This window comes from Pseudophryne corroboree, chromosome 11 (assembly GCF_028390025.1).
Source record: "Pseudophryne corroboree isolate aPseCor3 chromosome 11, aPseCor3.hap2, whole genome shotgun sequence".
In the NCBI taxonomy this organism is placed as follows: domain Eukaryota; kingdom Metazoa; phylum Chordata; class Amphibia; order Anura; family Myobatrachidae; genus Pseudophryne; species Pseudophryne corroboree.
The window spans coordinates 330394556-330416840 of NC_086454.1; the positions used below are offsets into that span (position 1 = coordinate 330394556).

The 22285-nt window shown below is 48.9% G+C and overlaps 1 protein-coding gene across 1 annotated transcript in view; it reads left to right on the plus strand.

Annotated features, from left to right (window-relative positions):
• Positions 1 to 19781, plus strand: part of LOC134968780 (uncharacterized) — a 31591-nt gene extending 11810 nt beyond the window's left edge. Inside the window, exon 2 of the mRNA XM_063944265.1 lies at positions 18021 to 19781. Coding sequence (XP_063800335.1) covers positions 18021 to 19613 — 1593 coding nt within the window. The 3' untranslated portion in view covers positions 19614 to 19781. The remainder of the gene's footprint in view (positions 1 to 18020) is intronic.
• Positions 19782 to 22285: the final 2504 nt, after the last annotated feature.

A 22285-nucleotide genomic window follows, 5' to 3' on the forward strand; every position in this document is an offset into this window, starting at 1 on the left:
GTCCTGGCCCTGTCACCCCTGTCCTGGCCCTGTCACCGTCACCCCTGTCCAGGCCCCATCAACCCTGTTCTGACCCTGTCACCCCTGTCCTGGCCCTGTTACTGCATACCCTCCAACTACCTTTTATGGCATGTACAGTACCCGCAGCGCCTCCAGACCTCTCCCCAATGCACCACACCTCCACACCTTCCCCTCCACCACATGCGGCACTCCACCCCTCCCCCACATGCTGTGCCTCCAGACACCCTACACCACCCGCGGCTCCCACTCCTCCGCCCCTTCACCACCCACAGCACCTCCAGGCCCCCTCCACCATTCACCCCCCTTATATGTCTCCCCCCACACCTGCCCCCTCCACCAGCAGCATCTGCAGACACCCTCCTCCATCCGCGGTCCGCCCCTCCCCCACCCCTCCCCCACCAATGGCACCCCCGCACCTGCCCCTCCACCACCTGCAGCACCTCTGGACCTCCTTTCCCATCCACCGCACCACCCGTACCTGCCCCTGCCCTACCCATGGTGCCTGCGGTCCCCTACCCCACCCCCGGCTCTCCCGTCCCTTCCCATCCCACAGCACCTCTGGAACCCTTCACCCATCCACAACATCCCCACACCTGCCCCTTTCCCACCCGTGGCACGCCTGCCCCTACCCCACCTGCAGTGCCTCCGGACCCCTCCCCCATCTGCATCCCCCACTCCTCTGCCCCTCCCCCACCCACAGCACCTCCCGAACCATCCCCATCCGGGCCCCACCCCCACTTCTGCCCCCCCTCCACCCGCAGCATCTACAGACACCATCCGCAGTCCCCCCCGCACCCGCTACATTCTGTACATCGTGCCCTGCAGGTGCTGTTCACGCCGTCGCAAGGGGCTGCGCCTCCTTCACCATCGCACGCCCTTTCATTGTGCAATATTTAACCACTAACAAAGGAATGCAGATAATACTCCATATTATACAAATATTAAACCCCAGAAAGGCATGCAAGGGTTAAGGGGGCGTAGCCCCTTGCGACGGTGTGAAGAGCACCCGTAGGGCGCGATGAAGCACCTAGTATGACATAATGTGCCCCCTCATCACCACCTTGGTTGTTTCCCAAAATAAGACAGGGTTGTCCCAGTGTTTCAGATTATCATCCGAGAACTCCGCCCATTTCAATTTGAGAAACCTTTTGAACTGTTCTGAGTGGAAAAGGTAAGAGGGGAATCGCCAGAAGAGAGGGCGTGAGCCCTTGGAGCGAGCACTGAGCGTAACTGACACCGGTGCGTTGTCGAAGACAGCAATATCCCCTATCTGGGCATCCGTAGTGTCAGAGAGCAAAGGCGTGGACAACAGTATATAATCTATGCGGGAGAAGGACCCATGGACCGCCGAATGAAACGTGTAAGACCTATCCGTGGGTTTAAACATCCTCCATGGGTCAATTAAGGAATGATCCACGAGCAATCGAGAAATCTGGCACCATTGAGGGGCCGTCCTGTTCACCGGGGTCGGACATTTATCAACCGAAGGGTCCAAAATTGTGTTGAAATCACCGCCTATTATGAGTTTGTGATTGCTTCTACTATGGAGGAGTTGTGAGATACGTTGGTAAAAAGCTGGCTGAACAACGTTAGGAGCATACAGATTGAGCAGAGTGAATTTAGCATCATACATCTGAACATCCATAAGAATATAACGACCCTCTGGATCTAGGTCCGTATTCAAGATAGTATAGGGGAGGTGTCGTGCCAGAACTATTGCTACTCCACGTGATTTAGTACGGTAAGGCGCAGAGAAGCAATCATCTATCCACCCATCGCGTAGTGTAGAATCCTCCCCCTCTTCCAATGCGTCTCTTGAATATAGACAATATCAGGCTTGAGTTTTTTACGGGCGGAGGTCACTTTTTTGCGTTTTCTTGGGGTGTTGAGACCCCCCACATTCCATGAGGTAATTTTGATGGAACAGGGCAGTCGTTGGAGAGAGTTGTGTGGCCTAGGACGGGGAGTCGTCATCCTATACCTGTCAAGGGGTGCATGCAGATACGAGTACAACTATCGGACGTGGGGTCACCCCTGTCCCAGCAAGCAGGGTAAACCCCAAGGGTGTATAATAGGTACGGATCCGGGCCTAACATAGAAAATAAAATCATGCACAATGAGTACAACCATGAAAAATTTAGCTTCAAAAGAAAATTTTCAAACTTTTTCCCATCCAAATAAACTCCACGCCAGCCCCTGAATAACATTTCAGTGGGTGGACAGCATAGACATAAACAATACCAAACATAGAAAATAAACATCGTAACAGCTGAAAGCGTAACATATAAGTGGTAAAACCAAAAGTATCGATTATCACAAAGTCAGGAGAGCATATCATCTCAATTCCAGAAAGCCATAAAAGCTCATTAATGAGGGGAGGAACCTAAGTATGATCAAGTAGGCGGGCTCCTAGATTGGCGAGTCGATTGTAAGTGGGCCCGGGCTTCAGTCGGATTGTCAAAAATAAATGTCTGCCCATTCTCGGTGATTTTTAATTTGGCTGGGTACAACAATGCAAAGCGCTTGTTGTTATCAACTAGGAACTTACAAAGCGGGGAGAACTCTTTACGTTTCTGGGCCACCGCGACGGAGAAGTCCTGGAAAATGAGGATACGATGATCCTCAACGACCAGGTCACGATTCCATTTAAAAGCAGCTAGAATCCTCTCCTTGTCACGGTAGTCCAGAAATTTGTCAATTACTGGGCGGGGCCTCCTATCAGGTCCATCACGCTCTGGGCCCAACCTATGGGCTCGTTCAATGCAAGCGGCGTCCATGTCACTACAGAGGTTGAGCGCCTCGACCAGCTGTATACCTATAAAATCTATCAGGGCCGACCCTCTAACCTGTTTGGGGATACCCACAAAGCGGAGGTTATTTCGCTGGTGTCGATTTTCTAAGTCGTCCACTTTGTCGACAAGCGCTTGGTAGGAGGCCATAGTAGATGTGTTGGACGACTGAATGGCAAGTAAGTCATCTTCAACGTCACTAACCCTTTGTTCCAGTGCGCCCAGCCTATTAGTGTGGTCAGTCAAGGAGGTTAAAGCTGAATCTAAGGACGTTTGTAATTTGTCTAACCTTTTATCAATTTTAGGCATAAGTTGGTCAAATTTAGCCTCAAATCTGGGGAGGAAATTTAGAAATTTTTCGTCTATCATAGGCATGAGTAGTTCAAATTTCTCCTCTATTTTTGTCATTAACACATTAAGTAATGACGATGCCACGTCCGAAGATGGTGCATGAGGTCCTCCTCTCTCCCCCGCTGAATGTATGGGAGAGGAGCCACCCTGCGGTGAAGGTGGAGAAGGGCCAGACTTCGCTGGCGTTTTTTGGGGATTAACCATAGTACGAGTAGTTCTGGGTGGGAGTGAGGACAGTGGCTTGTTAAGGAACTTGTCCATACACCAAGCTAAAAGATAAGTAACCCAAACTTCAAAGTATCAATGGATAAAGCAGTTCCAACCCGGAATTGATATAACAAAATAGAAAAGAGACCGCTCCCCTGAGAATCAGTGAGGTCACATCCTAAAAATCAAACAGTAAATACTAGAGTAAAAATTACCCTAAGCGTAATATAACAGTGAGTGTGCTTAGGTAGTTGTATAATATTCTGAGTAGTAGTTGAAGCACAAACATTGAGACCCAAAACATATTACATACAGTGGCAACAAGGAAGTCACATATCAAGATAAATAGGTAAACAGCGTTGTAAAAGTTTTCCACTGCAAAAGATCTTAAATGTTTTTCTCCAGTGGTATAGTGCAGCACTGCGGATTCTATAACAAGTATTTTCAAACCAGCCACCAGGTGGCAATATAATCACAGAAAAGAATATCAATATCTCAGCATGCAGGTTGTACGCATATATATACAGGCGGGCAATCAATGTTAAGGTGAGAGAAGAAGCGAAAGAAAATAGAAATAAAATAATAAGATAAAAAATTTTTTATAACAGTCCTGCAATTCAAGAGGACAGATACGTGTCCCTTCAGTATATAGGACAGTTCACACCTTCAGTTAGTTAAATGTGAGAAACAGTTGGAGCCTGGTTAAGAACAGTCCACAGTACAGCTCAGAGCAGCTCTCCCCGTACGTCCCTGAGATCACGGACACAATATTGGTCCAATTGTCCAGGAGTTATGAGGGTATCAGAGAAAAGAAGGGTGCAAGAGGGATCACTGAGTGGGGAGGTAGAGCATGTGTGTGTGGGGGGGGGGGGTATGGAGCACATACAAGGAGGGAACAAATTAAAGTATAGGGGGAGTGTAGGCAGTTATAAGAAGTGTTAATGGAAAAAAGATGGGGTCACACAAACAGTATTAGTACCTGGGGGAGAGTATCAGAGCAGCGTGGAATTGCGGATCAGGCAGGCGCGTTGTGATGAGCTCGGTATAGACTCCCACGCTGCCTCCTTAGCAGGACATTGGGTCAGGATCCGAGCACCCCACGTTCGCTTCCGCCTGTGTTCAGGAATATTGCCACCCAGCACCACCGCAAAGTTCCTCCGGGATAGGTATAAATGTCCAGGAATCAGGGCAGGAGCAATGAAGGAGGGTCAGCCGGGAAGGAGACGGATCCAGGAGTCAGAGGACCGGGACACAGGAAGCAGGGGTCGTATGAGGAGCCCAGACACCCCACAACTGAAGGCACTGCAGCAAATACCCAGTCAGGGTCATCTACCTCTGTAGCAGCTCTGGGGCATCCACAGGCTGATGTCGCATCCAGGCAGATCAAGGTTATGGCGGTGATGGTGTCCACAGCAGCGGGGCTCTAGCGTCAGCCAGTGTCGTGAGAAACGTGCAGAGCCGGGGTGGAGAGCAGCCGCGTCACTCCAGCAGGTGAGCCGCAGTGAGCTCCCCGAGGCAGGGGGGGCCCCCGTCAGCCAGCGCGTAGCCCACGGGCACCAGCGATAATGAGAAGGTAGGAGTCCCAGGCCACGATGCCCACCGAGTCTTCGGCTCAGTCACCAGGTTTCCCGCCAGACAGTGTCCCACGCCGGATCCACAACCAGCCGCCTCAGGGCTGTAAGGGTAGACCGCAGGTAACTTCCAAGGGTCGGGCGGCATACAGGGCGGTGAAGGGAGCCATCCGGTCACAGGCAGCAACAAGAGGTTGTTAGTGTGCAGGAGCACGGCTTCGCACCAGCACCACGCTGGCGGTTATGCGGGCCATCTCTGCTGATGGCTTGACTTCGGGGTAAATATCCACGGACGGGCACAATATGGGCATCCACGGGTGCACGGAAGATTCCACAGCAGTGTGGTATAAATCGGGTCCTTGCAGAACCCCAAACAGGGAAGGATTATCCACGATAGTTCAGGCAGCGTGGAGGAGCAGGATTAAAAAGCGGCCATGCCAGCTGGCTCCGCCCCCCGGAAGTCAGCTGCCCGCTATTTGTTCCCGAGCTGCCTGTCTGGAATCATATCTGCAGCTGTGGCGTGACTGTTGCTGGCCGTCCTCGTATCCCGCCAGACAGCACCTCCAGCCTGCCACCATGCGCATCGGGGAAGTGGCTGTGGTAATTCCTGTCTCTGCGCTATCACGCCACTCTCCTGTCCCCTCTGTCTTGTCCATATCCTGTCTGTCCTTGCCCTGTCACCTCTGTCATGTTCCTGTCACTCCTTTCTCCGGTCCCCTCTGTCCTGATCCTGACACCTCTGTTCTATCCCTGCCAATGTGACCTCTGTCCTGGCCTTGTCACTTCTGTACTGTCCCTGTCACCACTATCCTGCCTTTTGTTTTGCCATCACTGTCCTGTCACTGTCACCTCTTTCTTGCCCTTTCACCTCTGTCCTTGTCCTGTCCCCACTGTCATGTCCCTGTCACCACTTTCTCTTGTCCCCTCTATTATGTCTGGTCCCTGTTCCCCCTGTCCTAACCCTTTCCCTGTCTCCATTTGCCTCCCCAGTCACCCACTATCTCCCTGTTACCACCCCCCTGTCACGCCTGCTTCACCAGTCACTCCCCAAAATCTCCCTGTTTCAGTCTCTCAGTCACCCATTATCTCCATGGGGTGGGGGGGCATTCAGAATCTTGTCTAGGGCATCAAATTGGCTAGGGCCGGCTCTGTCTGGGCCACCCCTGCAGCAGTATACAAAGATTTGAGGGTAGTCTCAATCTTACGATCAGCTGTGTCCTTTAGGGAGGCTGCACCAGGAACAGGTACTACTATTTTATGTGAGCGCCTGGAGACTGACATATCCACTATCGGTGGATTTTCCCATTTTTTCCCTATCTTCAGGAGGAAAAGGAAAGGTGATAATAACCGCCTAGGAATTTTACATTTTTCTTGTCTGGATTAACCTGTGGTTCTTCAAACAGGGTATTTAATTCCTTTGAAACAGGAAAAGTGGCTGAGGATTTTTTCTTTACATTAAAGTAAGATTCCTCAGACTCCTCTGTCACCTTTTCAGGAATATTTAGAACTTCTCTGATAGACTCTATGAGAGCCTCTACACCTTGCGACATAATACCCTCCCCTACCTCTATGTCCACCTCACCTTCCTCCATTTCTGTCCCGTCATCATCAGAGTCAGAATGCAGGATATGGGCCAAAGTATGTTTTTGCGGATCAATGGTAGAGGACTGAGACGCTGGTCTGTGTACCGAGTCCTTTTGCATAAACGCAGTCATAGATTTTCTCAAATATTGCGTCTCTTTCTTATTACAATATAATTTAGTAGAGATGGTGGAAATCATCCCCCGAATGGAGTCCAGCCATGCTGGCCCCGCCCCACTAGCCTGAGAAGGGATACTACAGTGAGTACACACTAGTGAACCCCCTGGGGAAGAGGAACACTGTGCCTTACATGAAACACACAGTTTGCCTGACATACTGCAGCAGTAACAGCACACACACAGGAAAAGGTTAAATACACAATTAACCTACAAAGAGCCCTTCCCGATAGACACAGAGAGAGAAGAGAACCAGCACATGGTGCCCTTATCGCTAAAGCCAAGCTTAGCCGGGTCGCAGACAAAGTATCTAGATTAGGGACTTAGTACCCTAGTATATAGCTCCCCCCTGCTATGACACCCTGATACCGCTGAGGTGATCTGGAGTCTCTCCGGAAGAGCTGCGCGACCCTGTTGTCAGCATCTGTGCTGCTGCAATGAGGAAAAATGGCGCCTGTGAGCTGCTGGATCTGCTCATATTGAAGCCCCGCCCCTGCAATGGTGCACAGTCTTCCCGCTCTTCTTTATACTGGCTTAGTGTCTAAGGGCCTAATTCAAACTGATCGCTCGCTAGGGATTTTTTGCACTGCTATGAGCAGATAGTCCCCGCCCATAGGGGAGCGTATATTCGCTTTGCAAGTGTGCGCTCACATGTGCAGCTGGGCAGTACAAAAAATATTTGTGCAGTTTCTGAGTTGCTCAGAACTTAACCCTTGCGATCACGTCAACCCTTCTGGTCCCGGAATTGACGTCAAACACCCGCCCTGCAAACGCTTGGACACGCGTTTTTCTAAACACTCCCAAAAAATGGTTAGTTGACATCCACAAACGCCTTCTCTCTGTCAATCACCTTACAATCGGCTGTGCAAATGGATTCTTCGTAAAACCCATTGCACAGCAATAATACGCTTTGTATCCATGCAGTGCACGTGCGCATTGCGGTGTATACGCGTGTGCAGTTCAGACCTGATCACAGTGCAGCGAAAAAAACTAGCATGCGATCAGGTCTGAATGACCCCCTAAGTGCGTAAAATGGAGTAAGCCCCCTTTTAAGCCTGTATTGCCAGTCTGGGTACGGTGTACACAACAGTGTACTAAGTCTGGAGACTCATTCCGCTGCGTGTAGAAGCCGTGCGTCTACGTACCCTAATGCCGCCATAATGGCCGATGACCCGCTTGCCGGGACGCCAACTTTGTATTCACCACTCTTTCTTCTGGCTGTTAGGGGTGGTGGCGTGCTGCGGGAATGTACGCTCGCTGTGGTGGGGATTGCGAATAGTTCCCTCAGGAGCTCAGTGTTCTGTCAGTGGGGAACGGGTCCATTAACCCTTAGTGGGGTCCCAAGAAGCAGGCAGGCTGCTGCCCTCCAGTGTTGCCTGAAAATAACAAACGTTAAAAGTAAATGCAGAAAACTCTTCAGGAGCTTCCAGAGATGTGACCGGCTGCGTCGGTCGCATTTTCTAAACTGAGTCTGGTAGGAGGGGAAGAAGGTATGTTTTGGGAGATAGATTAGCGCACTAGGTATAGATAATATGTAAGTAAACCGGTATTGTAGAGAGATAAATTAATTATACCTATTTGTCATATCCTAGGAGAGGAACAAATTTTACTTTTGTTTTGTAGGGCCGGTGGTGCTCCCTGGAGTTGTAAAAGTATATAAATTGTCGTAAGTAGAAAAGACAACTCTTTTTTATGGGGCACTCTTATATAATAAAACTTAACTTTTAATTAAATAAAAAAAGACTCACTTTAACATACACACATATAACATGTCATTCTAAAAAGCATTGTAGGATTTCAATTTATGGACCTCTATCTATGTTCCTAAATTGGAACAAAGTAATGTGGTGGTTTTATAGGAACCAGTTAAATGATTCAATAGCCATGAAACATAATGACAGTGTAACACTCCCTTCAGATCAAGAAATAATATCAATCCTTTTCAGGAGATATTTTTACAGTCGCCCTCTAGAACAACATTGTTGCCAAATGTATACTGTCTCTCTGTCTGCCCTGTGTGGAAAAGGGGTGTGGTATTGAAAGTCGACAGTAACTAGGTCGACAATGTCTAGGTCGACCACTATTTGGTCGACAGTAACTAGGTCGACAGGGTGTCTAGGTCGACAGGGTCTTTAGGTCGACATGTTCTGGGTCGACAGGTCAAAAGGTCGACATGAGTTTTTAATGTTATTTTGGTGTCGTTTTCTTCGTAGAGTGACCGGGAACCCCAATTAGTGCACCGCGTCCCCTCGCATGGCTCGCTTCGCTCGCCATGCTTCGGGCATGGTGCCTTTGCTTCGCTCGGCACAGATTACCGTTCCAATCATAGTCCACGTGGATCATTAAGTATGAAAAGGTTCAAAAAAAAGAAAAAAATTGTGAAAAACTCATGTCGACCTTTTGACCTGTCGACCTAGAACATGTCGACCTAAAGACCCTGTCGACCTAGACACCCTGTCGCCCTAGTTACTGTCGACCAAATAGTGGTCGACCTAGACATTGTCGACCTAGTTACTGTCGACTTTCAATCCGGATCCCGTGGAAAAGAATGATTGTTTCGTGATAATTTATAAGGCTTAAATTCTTTCATGGTAATTACAGTGTAAATTAGCTGCAATCAACTATGGACAGTATAGGATAATATATCTTCTTCCTAATTTGGAAGATTCTAATCCAAATAATTCAAATCATAAAATTAAACAGAGGACAGAGAAAAAAGTTAGAAGGAAGTGGGGCGCAATATGTAACATATGCCGGGTTTCTGCTCTTGACAATTTGCTACAAGAACATTGAATTTTCAATGAGAGAACCTCCTGGAGCATATGTACTGGTCCCAAGACCTGTATCTGCTGTTAACACTCAGTATACCCTGTGTTGGGCATGAGTTAGTGAGAGTACAGGGGAGAGGTCCCTAAATGAAGATACAGTTATCACCATAATATGCTCAAAATCAGTGTGCCCAAAATGAAAAATAATCATAAAAATGAATAATAAGTAAAAAATCCCCATAGTTCATAAATGTGAAGCAATTGTCACAATTGAAGTGGTATATGGATGGATAGTAGTGAGATAGGAATCCTTGGGGCAGATGTATTAACCTGGAGAAGGCATAAGGAAGTGATAAACCAGTGATATGTGCAATGGTGGTCATTCCGAGTTGTTCGCTTGGTAATTTTCTTCGCATCGCAGCGATTTTCTGCTAATTGCGCATGTGCAATGTTCGCATTGCGACTGCGCCAAGTAAATTTGCTATGCAGTTAGGTATTTTACTCACGGCATAACAAGTTTTTTTCTTTGTTCTGGTGATCGTAATGTGATTGACAGGAAGTGGGTGTTTCTGGGCGGAAACTGGCCGTTTTATGGGTGTGTGCAAAAAAACGCTACAGTTTCTGGGAAAAATCGCGGGAGTGGCTGAAGAAACGGAGGAGTGTCTGGGCGAACGCTGGGTGTGTTTGTGACGTCAAACCAGGAACGACAAGCACTGAACTGATCGCAGATGCCGAGTAAGTGTGGAGCTACTCAGAAACTGCTAAGAAGTGTCTATTCGCAATTCTGCTAATCTTTCGTTCGCAATTTTGATAAGCTAAGATTCACTCCCAGTAGGCGGCGGCTTAGCGTGTGCAAACCTGCTAAAATCGGCTTGCGAGCGAACAACTCGGAATGAGGGCCAATGTGTTAAAGGCACCAGCCAATCAGATCCTAACTATTAATTTACATATTGGAGCTGATTGGCTGGTGGCTTTATCACCTTGCACATATCACTGGTTTATCACTTCCTTATACTTTCTCCAGGTTAATACATCAGTCCCCCTATTCCATGCTGATGGTGATGCAGATCACAAACAAAGAATATCAGAGTGGAAAATTTCTGAAAAAATAGAATTCGCAAGCGTTAATCATCCCGGGATTCTACTGTCAATCGTATTTTAAGACATAGAATAGAAGATGAGAGGCCCCTCAGATGTTTGCACAGGAGTGAGAATGGTGTAAGAAGTGCGCTTCTGCTGTCCGTATTATACTGATATAAGCCGATGAGAGAGCACAGAATTCTAGGGTGAAAGAATTATATTAACCTTGATATTTATTAATCTCTCATAGATTGTATTTATTTATGTATTTTGTGAGGAAAAAATTTAATTTGCTGTAAATGATATATCTCTGATAGTATACATTATCCAATGAGTCCAAGAAACAATGCCCCCTTATATGTGCAGAAATATATCCACTAATAATCCCAGGGTTATTGTTATAATATTATTAGCAAAGTAGCAGATAGACAATCTTGGAAAAGGGTGGAAAACTTAAATCTAAATAGGATGCATATATGGTTTAAAAGTATATATATATATATATATATATATATATATATCTCCTATATAATAGCCCAGATCTGTGACTTTGTGACTCATTTGCTAACACTGGGCGGAGTCACAACACTGGGCGGAGTTAGTCAAATGAGTCACAGATCTGGCCAAATCTATAGGAGACTAGGAGCAGAAGCAGATAGTATGGGCATGGCACAGGCAGGGGTGCACACCTCCCAGCTTTCTTCAGGAGTTTTCTTCAGGCAGAAGGAGGGACACACACTCGGTGAAAAGGGGGCGTGGCTTCACGGGAGGGTCCCCATTTTCGTCAGTGAGGGGGCATGCCCAGCGCTCTGTGAGCTGCTGGCATGCCCCCAGGGGCTGATTATGAGTCCGGGGGGCCCAGGGCACTTGAGACAGGGGAGCCCTATCTCATTGCTGTGCCTGCTGTGGGTTGGGGGTGTGGCCTAATCGCGGGACGCGCGGCCACGCCCCCTTATGCAAATTCCTGAATATTTTTTTTTAATGGGATTTAGGCCCCTCAGCTAGGGCTAAATCCAGAGGAGGTGGTTGCTCCCCCCTACACACCCGCACAGGCAGAAGAAAGCAGGGAGACTGCTGCCTCCCTATAACACCACAGACATGCCAATATGCAGCAGCGTGTGCTGACTGTAGCACAATGCTGCCGTTGTTGCTGGCAGGACGGGGGAGCTTCTGAGCTGGGACAGAGCTACTCGAGCCGGGGGCCCCCTAAAACTGTGGGGTCAACGGTACATACCCCCTGCCCCCCCCCCCCTTAATCTGGCTCTGCTGCTGGAACCCCCCCTTAATCCGTACCCCCTGATGCCCCCTCTCCCTCTGTCTCCACTATTCACCGCTGCTCTGCTAAGCAGAACAGCGAGTACAGGAGCTTCCCAACTGCCCCCCCCCCCCCCCCCACCGCGGGACACTGCGACCCGCGGGTGGGACAGCGGGACAGACCCCAAAAAATGGGACTGTCCCGCGAAAATCGGACATTTGGGAGGTATGGGGGTGTGTGAGGGGTATGTCATACAGACAGACGGGCACCGGCTCACTGTGTGCTTGACCCCCCACATCGGCATACTCAGCAGGGTCTCTCTGGCGCGGAGGAGCGTCATTTTCTGGCACACTCCACGCTTCTTAGCTGCAGTTTTGTGGGGCACCTGCCGCTGTGCAGGTTCCGTACTGCCTCTGTTATTTCCAGCCCCGGCAAACCCCACCGCTAGCTGCAGCGCTGCCACCCGCAGTGAGGTGCGCCCAGCTCCTTCCCACACTTTAGCCGGCGGGCAGCGCTGCAGAAGTCCGCGCTGCTTGTAGGCTCAGACCCCCTCCTACCTCCAGCCGCAGCGTCTCCTGGGAGCTAACCAGTCACTCCCAGTCTCCCCTTACCACAGTGCCCAGCAGCCGCGAGGTCCGCGCCACGTGCATGCTATGACCCCCTCCTCCCTCCAGCCGCAGCATCTCCTGGGGGCTTTCCAGTCACTCCCAGTCTCCCCTTACCACAGTGCCCGGCAGCTGCGCGAGGTCTGCGGTGTGTGACTGAGGAGGGGGGGAGGGATGCGGATGGGCAGAGGAAGCAGGACTCCAGCCTAAGAGAGTCAGCCATGCCAAGTCTCCACGAGCAGCAGATCCCAACAGGTTGGAGTGGAACAGCAGCAGCCAGCAGCAGTGACTCCGGTAAGACACATCTGTCTGTCACCACTGTTTTGTCCCTAATACCAATCTCTCCCGTGTCCTGTGTTCTGTCATGTCCCTGTCACCCCTGGCCTTGCCCTGCCACCCTTATCCTGGCCCTTTCACCCTTATCCTGGCCCTGTTACCCTTATGCTGACCCTGTTACCCCTATCCTGGCCCTGTCACCCCTGTGCTTGCCCTGTCAACCCTATACTGGCCCCGTCACCCCTGTCCTGGTCCTGCCGCCCCTACCCTGGCCCTGTCACCCCTATCCTGTCCCTGTCATTTCTGTCCTGGCCCCGTCACCCCTGTCCTGGCCCCGTCACCCCTGTCCTGGCCCCGTCACCCCTGTCCTGGCACCGTCACCCCTGTTCTGACCCTGTCACACCTGTCCTGGCCCCGTCAACCCTGTTCTGACCCTGTCACCCCTGTCCTGGCCCTGTTACTGCATACCCTCCAACTACCTTTTTGGCAGGTACAGTACCCGCAGCGCCTCCAGACCTCTCCCCAATGCACCACACCTCCACACCTTCCCCTCCACCACATGCGGCACTCCACCCCTCCCCCACATGCTGTGCCTCCAGACCCCCTACACCACCCGCGGCTCCCACTCCTCCGCCCCTTCACCACCCACAGCACCTCCAGGCCCCCTCCACCATTCACCCCCCTTATATGTCTCCCCCCACACCTGCCCCCCCTCCACCCGCAGCATCTGCAGGCACCCTCATCCATCCGCGGTCCCCCCCTCACCCACCCTTCCCCCACCAATGGCACCCCCTCACCTGCCCCTCCACCACCTGCAGCACCTCCGGACCTCCTTCCCCATCCGCCGCACCACCCGTACCTGCCCCTACCCTACCCATGGTTCCTGCGGTCCCCTACCCCACCCCTGGCACTCCCGTACCTTCCCATCCCACAGCACCTCCGGAACCCTTCAACCATCTACAACATCCCCACACTTGCCCCTCTCCCACCCGTGGCACCCCTGCCCCTCCCCCACCTGCAGTGCCTCCGGACCCCTCCCCCATCATATAACATGTCATTCTAAAAAGCATTGTAGGATTTCAATGGTTCCGGTATGAATGGTCGACCATGTTATGGTCGACAGTCATTAGGTCGACCACTATTGGTCGACATTGACATGGACACATGGTCGACACATGAAAGGTCGACATATGAAAAGGTCGACATGAGTTTTGTAACTTTTTTTGGTGTCGTTTTTTGCGTAAAGTGACTGGGAACCCCAATTAGTGCACCGCGTCCCCTCACATGGCTCGCTTCGCTCGCCATGCTTCGGGCACTTTACCGTTCCAATCGTAGTCCATGTGGATCGTAAAGTATGGAAAAGTTCCCCAAAAGAAAAAAAAGTTAAAAAACTTCATCAGGGAATGTGGAATCCTACCTTACAGATGCAATATTTACCTGTCCAGGTAAAGTCCCGTCATCCAATCACAGTGTGCATCGGGTTTCTTCCAATTAGGTTAGACCGGATGCAACTTAATGATTCATGGGATATGTAGTTTGTTGTATCCAAAAATCAAACGAAAAAGCGGCATAGTTTTCTTATGAAATGTACATCTACCAACCATACTAATGTATTCATAATTTAGATAAATATTCTTTATATTTATAGAGATTCTAGTGTTTGTCCAGTTCAGCGCGGATTTTATATATAAAAAAAAATATATATATATGCACATATACATACATATATATACATGCATACACATACACATACATATATATTCCATATATGCCAAAGAAAAAATGTTTTTAGGGGAAAAAAATGTTTTTAATCTAACAAACAATTATTATTATTCTGGCTGTTAGGGGTGAGGGCGTGCTGCGGGAATGTACGCTCGCCGTGGTGGGGTTTGCGAATAGTTCCCTCAGGAGCTAATGTCCTGTCAGCGGGGAACGGGACCATTAACCCTTAGTGGGGTCCAGTGGCGGATTTAGCGGTGGGCGATTAGGGCGACCGCCCCCCCTACACATACCGGCACCGGGATGGAGGCCGGGTCCCGACGCGGTGTTGGGAACGTGGTGGAGAGCAGTGCAGCGTGGCGGGGGAAGGGGAGAGAGAGAGCGTCCTGATGCGCATACAGCGGCTGAGCGGCCTCTGTTCTGACCACGCCCTTTCCTTCCTGTACGCACGTCAGGACGCTCTCTCTCTGTCCCCGTCCCCCGCCGCGCTGCACCGCTCTCCACCTCGTTCCCAATGCCGCGGCTGCACCCGGTCTCCATCCAACTCCTCATGCTGCTGGCTGCAGCAGGTGTCACTGTCAGTGTATGCCAGCCATGTCTCCTACCCTCCAAGCTAAAGTAAGTGTGTGTGTGTGTGTGCCCCCTCTGTGTTCCATGTCTCCCCCCTCCGCTCCTAGCTAAAGTGCCTGTGTTCCATGTCTCCCCCCTCTTCTCCTAACTAAAGTGTATATGTCCCTGCATTATTTTGGCTCATTCAGTGTACTGTAATGTGAATATCGGCTCATTCTACATGCTGTAATGTGAATTTCGGCTCATACATTGTGCTATGATGTGAATTTCGGCTCATTCAGTGTGCTATAATGTGAATTTTGGCACATTCTGCGTGCTATAATGTGAATTTTGGCTCATTCTGCATGCTATAATGTGAATTTCGGCTCATTCAGTGTGCTATAATGTGAATTTCGGACCAGTCAGTGTGCTATAATGTGAATTTTGGCTCATTCTGCGTGCTATAATATGAATTTCGGCTCATTCAGTGTGCTATAATGTGAATTTTGGCTCATTCTACGTGCTATAACGTGAATTTTAGCTCATTCTGCGTGCTATAACGTGAATTTCGTCTCATTCAGTGTGCTATAATGTGAATTTTGGCTCATTCAGTGTGCTATAATGTGAATTTCGGCTCATTCAGTGTGTTATAACGTGAATTTTGGCTCATTCTGCGTGCTATAACGTGAATTTTGGCTCATTCTGCGTGCTATAATGTGCATTTCGGCTCATTTTGCGTGCTATGATGTGCATTTCGGCTCATTCTGCGTGCTATGATGTGCGTTTCGGCTCATTCAGTGTGCTATGATGTGCATTTAGTCTCATTCAGTGTGCTATGATGTGTATTTCGGCTCATTCTGCGTGCTGTAACGTGAATTTTGGCTCATTCTGCGTGCTATAATGTGAATTTCGGCTCATCCAGTGTGCTATAATGTGAATTTCGGCTCATTCAGTGTGCTATATTGTGAATTTTGGCTCATTCTGCGTGCTATAACGTGAATTTTGGCTCATTCTGCGTGCTATAACGTGAATTTTGGCTCATTCTGCGTGCTATAATGTGCATTTCGGCTCATTCTGCGTGCTATGATGTGCATTTTGGCTCATTCTGCGTGCTATGATGTGCATTTCGGCTCATTCAGTGTGCTATGATGTGAATTTCGGCTCATTCTGCGTGCTATAACGTGAATTTTGGCTCATTCTGCGTTCTATAATGTGAATTTCGGCTCATCCAGTGTGCTATAATGTGAATTTCGGCTCATTCAGTGTGCTATATTGTGAATTTTGGCTCATTCTGCGTGCTATAACGTGAATTTTGGCTCATTTTGCGTGCTATAATGTGAATTTTGGCTCATTCTGCGTGCTATAATGTGCATTTCGGCTCATTCTGTGTGCTATGATGTGCATTTCGGCTCATTCTGCGTGCTATGATGTGCATTTTCGGCTCATTCAGTGTGCTATAATGTGCATTTCGGCTCATTCAGTGTGCTATGATGTGAATTTTGTCTCATTCTGCGTGCTATAACGTGAATTTTGGCTCATTCTGCGTGCTATAATGTGAATTTCGGCTCATACAGTGTGCTATAATGTAAATTTCAGCTCATTCAGTGTGCTATAATGTGAATTTTGGCTCATTCTGCGTGCTGTAACGTGAATTTTGGCTTATTCTGCGTGCTATAATGTTAATTTCGGCTCATACAGTGTGCTATAATGTGAATTTTGGGTCATACTGTGTGCTACAATGTGAATTTCGGCTCATTCAGTGTGCTATAATGTTAATTTTGGATCATACTGTGTGCTACAATGTGAATTTCAGCTCATACAGTGTGCTATAATGTGAATTTCGGCTCATTCTGTGTGCTGTAGAAACAGAATTTGTCGGCAGATAAGAACCACTTGGCCCATCTAGTCTGCCCCCTTTTTTTTTTACATTATTTTTTTTATCTCTAACCTTATCTGATCCTTATTTCTTTGTAAGAATATCCTTATGTCTATCCCATGCATGTTTAAATTGCCCTACTGTCTTAGCCTCTACCACCCCTGATGGAAGGAATGGCGATTCGCCAGTCTGTATCACCAGTGTGCAGGGTTCTCTCTCCACTAACTGGCAACATTTTATTAGTAATGGCAACAATAGGAAATTTAGAAGCGAACGGGAAGGGCATTACTAAGAGGGAGGGGCTATGATTAGGGGGAGGAGTCATAATTCTTAAACCGCTTCCCCTAAAAGTTAAGTCTAGATCCGCCACTGGTGGGGTCCCAGGAAGCAGGCAGGCTGCTGCCATCCAGTCCTGCCTGAAAATAACAAACTTTAAAAATAAATGCAGAAAACTCTTCAGGAGCTTCCAGAGATGTGAGCGGCTCCTCCGGGCACATTTTCTAAACTGAGTCTGGTAGGAGCAGCATAGAGGGAGGAGCCAGCACACATAACCAAACTTCTATAGTGCCCATGGATCCAAGTTGACCCGTCTATACCCCATGGTACTAATGGATTCCCAGTATCCCCTAGGGCGTAAGATTGTATTATTAAAAGTATTTTTAAATGATTCATGTAAAAAAGTGAAGGTAGATGTGGGATAAATAAATGTAACTTTAATTTGACAATGTACCGTACATATATTACTGTATAGATTGTAAGACCCCCACATACATTATCGACGGACTGACGCTATTTCCTGTCTGTTATTGCATAATAAATATAATTTATTAATCTGTGTAAAATAAGTCTGCAGGCCTTATATGGTTCAATAACAAATATTGGAAGATAATATGATGTGTGCGGAAGTTTTTCCTTTGTGTTTACTATCACCTGACTCTACCAGGGAAAAGGAAGTACAATAATGGCCCCAAAAATTCTCATCCTAGAGCATCAAGGTTGTGAGGGAGTTTTCTTACATTAAACCTGTTTATATTATAAGGACAGCAGGTAGCAAGCAGTGACACTGGGCCTACAGCAGCTGATGATGATGATGTCACAATGCTGCTGATGATGTCACAAAGCTTTGTGATGTCACTGGCTGCTGGCTCAGGGGCTCACGAACCTCATTTACATTATTGTATCTTCACCTATTCTAGTGTGAAGCTGCTTTTCTTTGCCCTTGGCAAAATTGTTTGTATTGTTTCTACAATATGAGTCCAAAAAAGAGAAAGCGACCAAATAACAACGGGTCTGCTACAAAGGAGCTAGAGGCTCCTAGCAAGAGGAAGAAGGAGGATGGATGTGAGGAGAAAGGCAATGTTTCCAAAATCGTAATGTCTGCAGACATTCAGGTGCGTGAGGAGAATCAGTCAACTGAGAAAGCATCAAAGACTCTTCAAAATAAGAGAAAAAGAGAGTCATCAGAGGAGTCACCAACTATGAGGAAGGTGAGAAAGACCAGCAGCGGCAAAACTGAGGACATGCTTAAGAAAGTGGCCACTAATAGATCCTCAGACAGGACAGAGGACAGTGGACCGTGTAAGAAAATGAAAGAGGAAGAACATCGTGACAGTCCAGACGAGGGACCCAGTGTGCCCATCATACCCCAGGCATCTGGACGGAGGGGCATAAAGAGAACTCACACAAGTGAGGAAACTGGCCACAAAAATAAGAGATCAGCAGGTGCAAGTGGGATATCCGTAGCCAGCACCCCAGAAACATCAGCTGCGTCTCACGTGCTAGCCAGTTTGACCTTCCACAGAATGCTTGGAGAGGGCGGCTTCGGGAAGGTGTTCCTAGCTTCCCATTACACCAGCAAACAGCGTCTGGCAGTGAAAGTAATAGAAAAGAGGAAAGTATTGAATAGCATTAAGAAATACTCCATGTGTGTAGAGAGAGAGGTGCTGAAAATAACTGGGGAGAGTGCACTTTTCCCACACACATATGCTGCATTCCACACACCGGGCCATGTATTCTTTGTAATGGAGTACCTGAGTGGTGGAGACCTCTTCCAATTAATACAGAGCAGAGGACCATTTGATGTCCCTACCATCAGATTTTTTGCAGCAGAAATACTCTGTGGGCTGCAGTTCCTGCACACAAGAGGCATTGTCCACAGGGACATTAAGACAGACAATATACTTCTGGATGCATCTGGCCATGTGAAAATCGCAGATTTTGGACTCTCTGTGATGAATGTCCATGACGACATGAAAATCTCAGGACAAACTGGGACTCTGTATTACATGGCCCCAGAGGTTATCTGTAACTTCCCATATAACATCATGGTAGACCTCTTTTCATTCGGGGTAGTATTATTTGAAATGGCTACCGGAGTATACCCCTTTCATGCTGGCAATGATTCCACCAAGATTGCGCTGTCTATCATGCATGATGCTCCATGCTACCCGAGCAATCTCCATCCAGAGATTAGGGACCTCATTGAAAGACTCTTATGCAAAGACCCAGAGGAGAGACTGAATCGCTGTAGTAACATCTCATGTCATCCATTCTTCAAGTCCATAAACTGGGAGAAGCTAGAGGCCGGCAGGATAACTCCCCCATTTACCATGTATCCTGCCCCAGAGACAATGGCTGAAGTTATACCGGTGGATGACCTGCTCTCACTTACAGAATCTGCAATATCTGCAGAGGATGAGAGCCTGTTCACAGGATTCTCCTTTACCAGTGACATGTGGACAACAATGAACTGCGTAAGACAAACCAGCAGCCGCTGCATCCTCCTCTAGGCAGTAGCACCACCAGCTGCCTCCTCCTCCAAGCACAAGCACCACCAGCTGCCTCCTCATCCCGGCAGCAGCACCACCAGCTGCCTCCTCCTCCCGGCAGCAGCACCACCAGCTGCCTCCTCATCCCGGCAGCAGCACCACCAGCTGCCGCCTGCTCCCGGTAGAAGCACCACCTGCTGCCTCCTCATCCCTGCAGTAGCAATACCAGCTGCCTTATGCTCCCGGTAGAAGCACCACCTGCTGCCTAAATGCATATAGGCCAGGTGAGGGACTTGCAGAATATTGGGGTCCCTTGACGTGGGCTGCAAGCTTAAATATTTTGATCAAAACATGATAAAACCTCCTCTAATTTATTTGTTATATGCACACAGATTTGCAGTATTTTATTGTTACAGCCCACATAAAATGTCTTTCAGTTTTATAAAAATATATGGCATTAATACTGCCACGCAGCTGGTACCATGTACAATATGGGTAACACCGAGTGCGGGCATATTTTTGTTTTGTTTTTTGTTTGAAAATAGTTTGCCTAGTGCTATCATGGCATCTTACAATTAAGGCTATGACTGGCCTAATTAGGAGCAGATCACACGCCAGCTCTGTATAGATGTTCCACTCTGTAGCTAGGAGGGGAGTACATGTAACTGCAATGTAAAGGTGAGCTGAGCATATAGGCTAGTGTAGGGACTAGCAGAATGGTTGGGGCCCCTGATGTGGGCTGCAAGCTTAAATGTTTTGATCAAAATATAACAAAATCCCCAATGTTTTATTTGCTACATACACAGACACAGGTTTACAGTATATTATTGTTACAGCCAACAGCAAATGTTTTTCTACCTCCTCCTACTGCCAGTAACATTACACACAGCACAACAGCCTGACACACACATGCACACATATACACACAGTGGCCTGACACACACACATATACACACAGCGGCCTGACACACACACATATACGCACAGCGGCCTCACACACACATATACACACAGTGGCCTGACACACACACATATACACACAGCGGCCTGACACACACACATATACGCACAGCGGCCTCACACACACATATACACACAGCGGCCTGACACATACACATATACGCACAGCGGCCTGACACACACACAGTGGCGGATTTAGGGGGGGGCACCAAGGCACGTGCCCCCCCTGTCATTTTTAGTTGATTTTTGTATTTTTATTTTTATTTTATTTTGTGCGCACGCCGCAGCCCTCGCGGTGGCTTGGTCGCGAGGGGCTGCGGGGGCGCCACTGATTTAGTGCAGACTGACATGCGGACGAGCGTCCGCATGTCAGTCTGTGGTCTCGTTTCCTCCGCTGCTGTTAGGAGGGACACGGAGGGCACAGTGCACGCCTCCCTGTGTCCCTCCTGGGTCTCCGGCGGCCGCGGGTCTCATAAAGGAAGTGCCGTTCGTGAGCACTTCCTTTATTAGAGTGACCCGCGGCCGCCGGAGACACAGGAGGGACACAGGGAGGCGTGCACTGTGCCCTCCGTGTCCCTCCTAACAGCAGGGGAGCGGCGGCGGCGGAGGAAGCGGGGGGGGGACGCACTGAGGGGGCATATCTGGCACTGGGGGGGAATATCTGGCACTGGGGGCATATTTGGCAGGGAGGGGGGGGGGAATATCTGGCACTGGGGACATATATGGCACTGGGGGAAATATCTGGCACTGGGGGCATATATGGCACTGGGGGCATATGTGGCACTGGGGGGGGAATATCTGGCACTGGGGGCATATGTGGCACTGGGGGGGAATATCTGGCACTGGGGGCATATATAGCACTGGGGGGGGGATATCTGGCACTGGGGGCATATGTGGCACTGTCGGGGAATATCTGGCACTGGGGCCATATGTGGCACTGGGGGGGTATATGTGTACCTGGCACATGGGGGGGGCTATATTTGGCACTGGGGGCATGTGAGTACCTGGCACCGTGGGGGAATATCTGGCACTGGGGACATATGTGGCACTGGGAGCACAGCCCTAGCAACAAGGACTACCTCCTAGCAACGAGCATGACACCCAGTGCATAAAACCCCTGGCAACGAGCATGACACCCAGTGCATGAAACCCCTGGCAACGAGCATAACACCCAGTGCATGAAACCCCTGGCAACGAGCATGACACCCTGAGCATGAAAACCCCTGGGCACCGTGCATGGAACCAAGAGCATGAAACCCCTGGCAACGAGCATGACACCCAGTGCATGAAACCCCTGACAACGAGCAGGTATTTGAAAAGTAATTAGAAGCCTTACTGTAGGACTTAATGTGTAATGGGCATTACGGTGTGTGGCATAATGTATCACGGACATTGCGGTGTGTGTCATAATGTGTCACAGGCATTACGGTGTATGGTATACTATATCGCTGGCATTGTGATATGTGGTATAATGTCTCAGGGTCATTGCAGTGTGTGGCATAATGTATCACGGACATTGCGGTGTGTGTCATAATGTGTCAGGCATTACGGTGTGTGGTATACTATATCACGGGCATTGTGGTATGTGGTATAATGTCTCAGGGTCATTGCAGTGTGGCATAATATATAACGGGCATTGCGGTGTGTGGCATAGGGTATAACGGGCATTGTGGTATGTGTCACAGGCATTACGGTGTATGGTATACTATATCACGGGCATTGTGGTATAATGT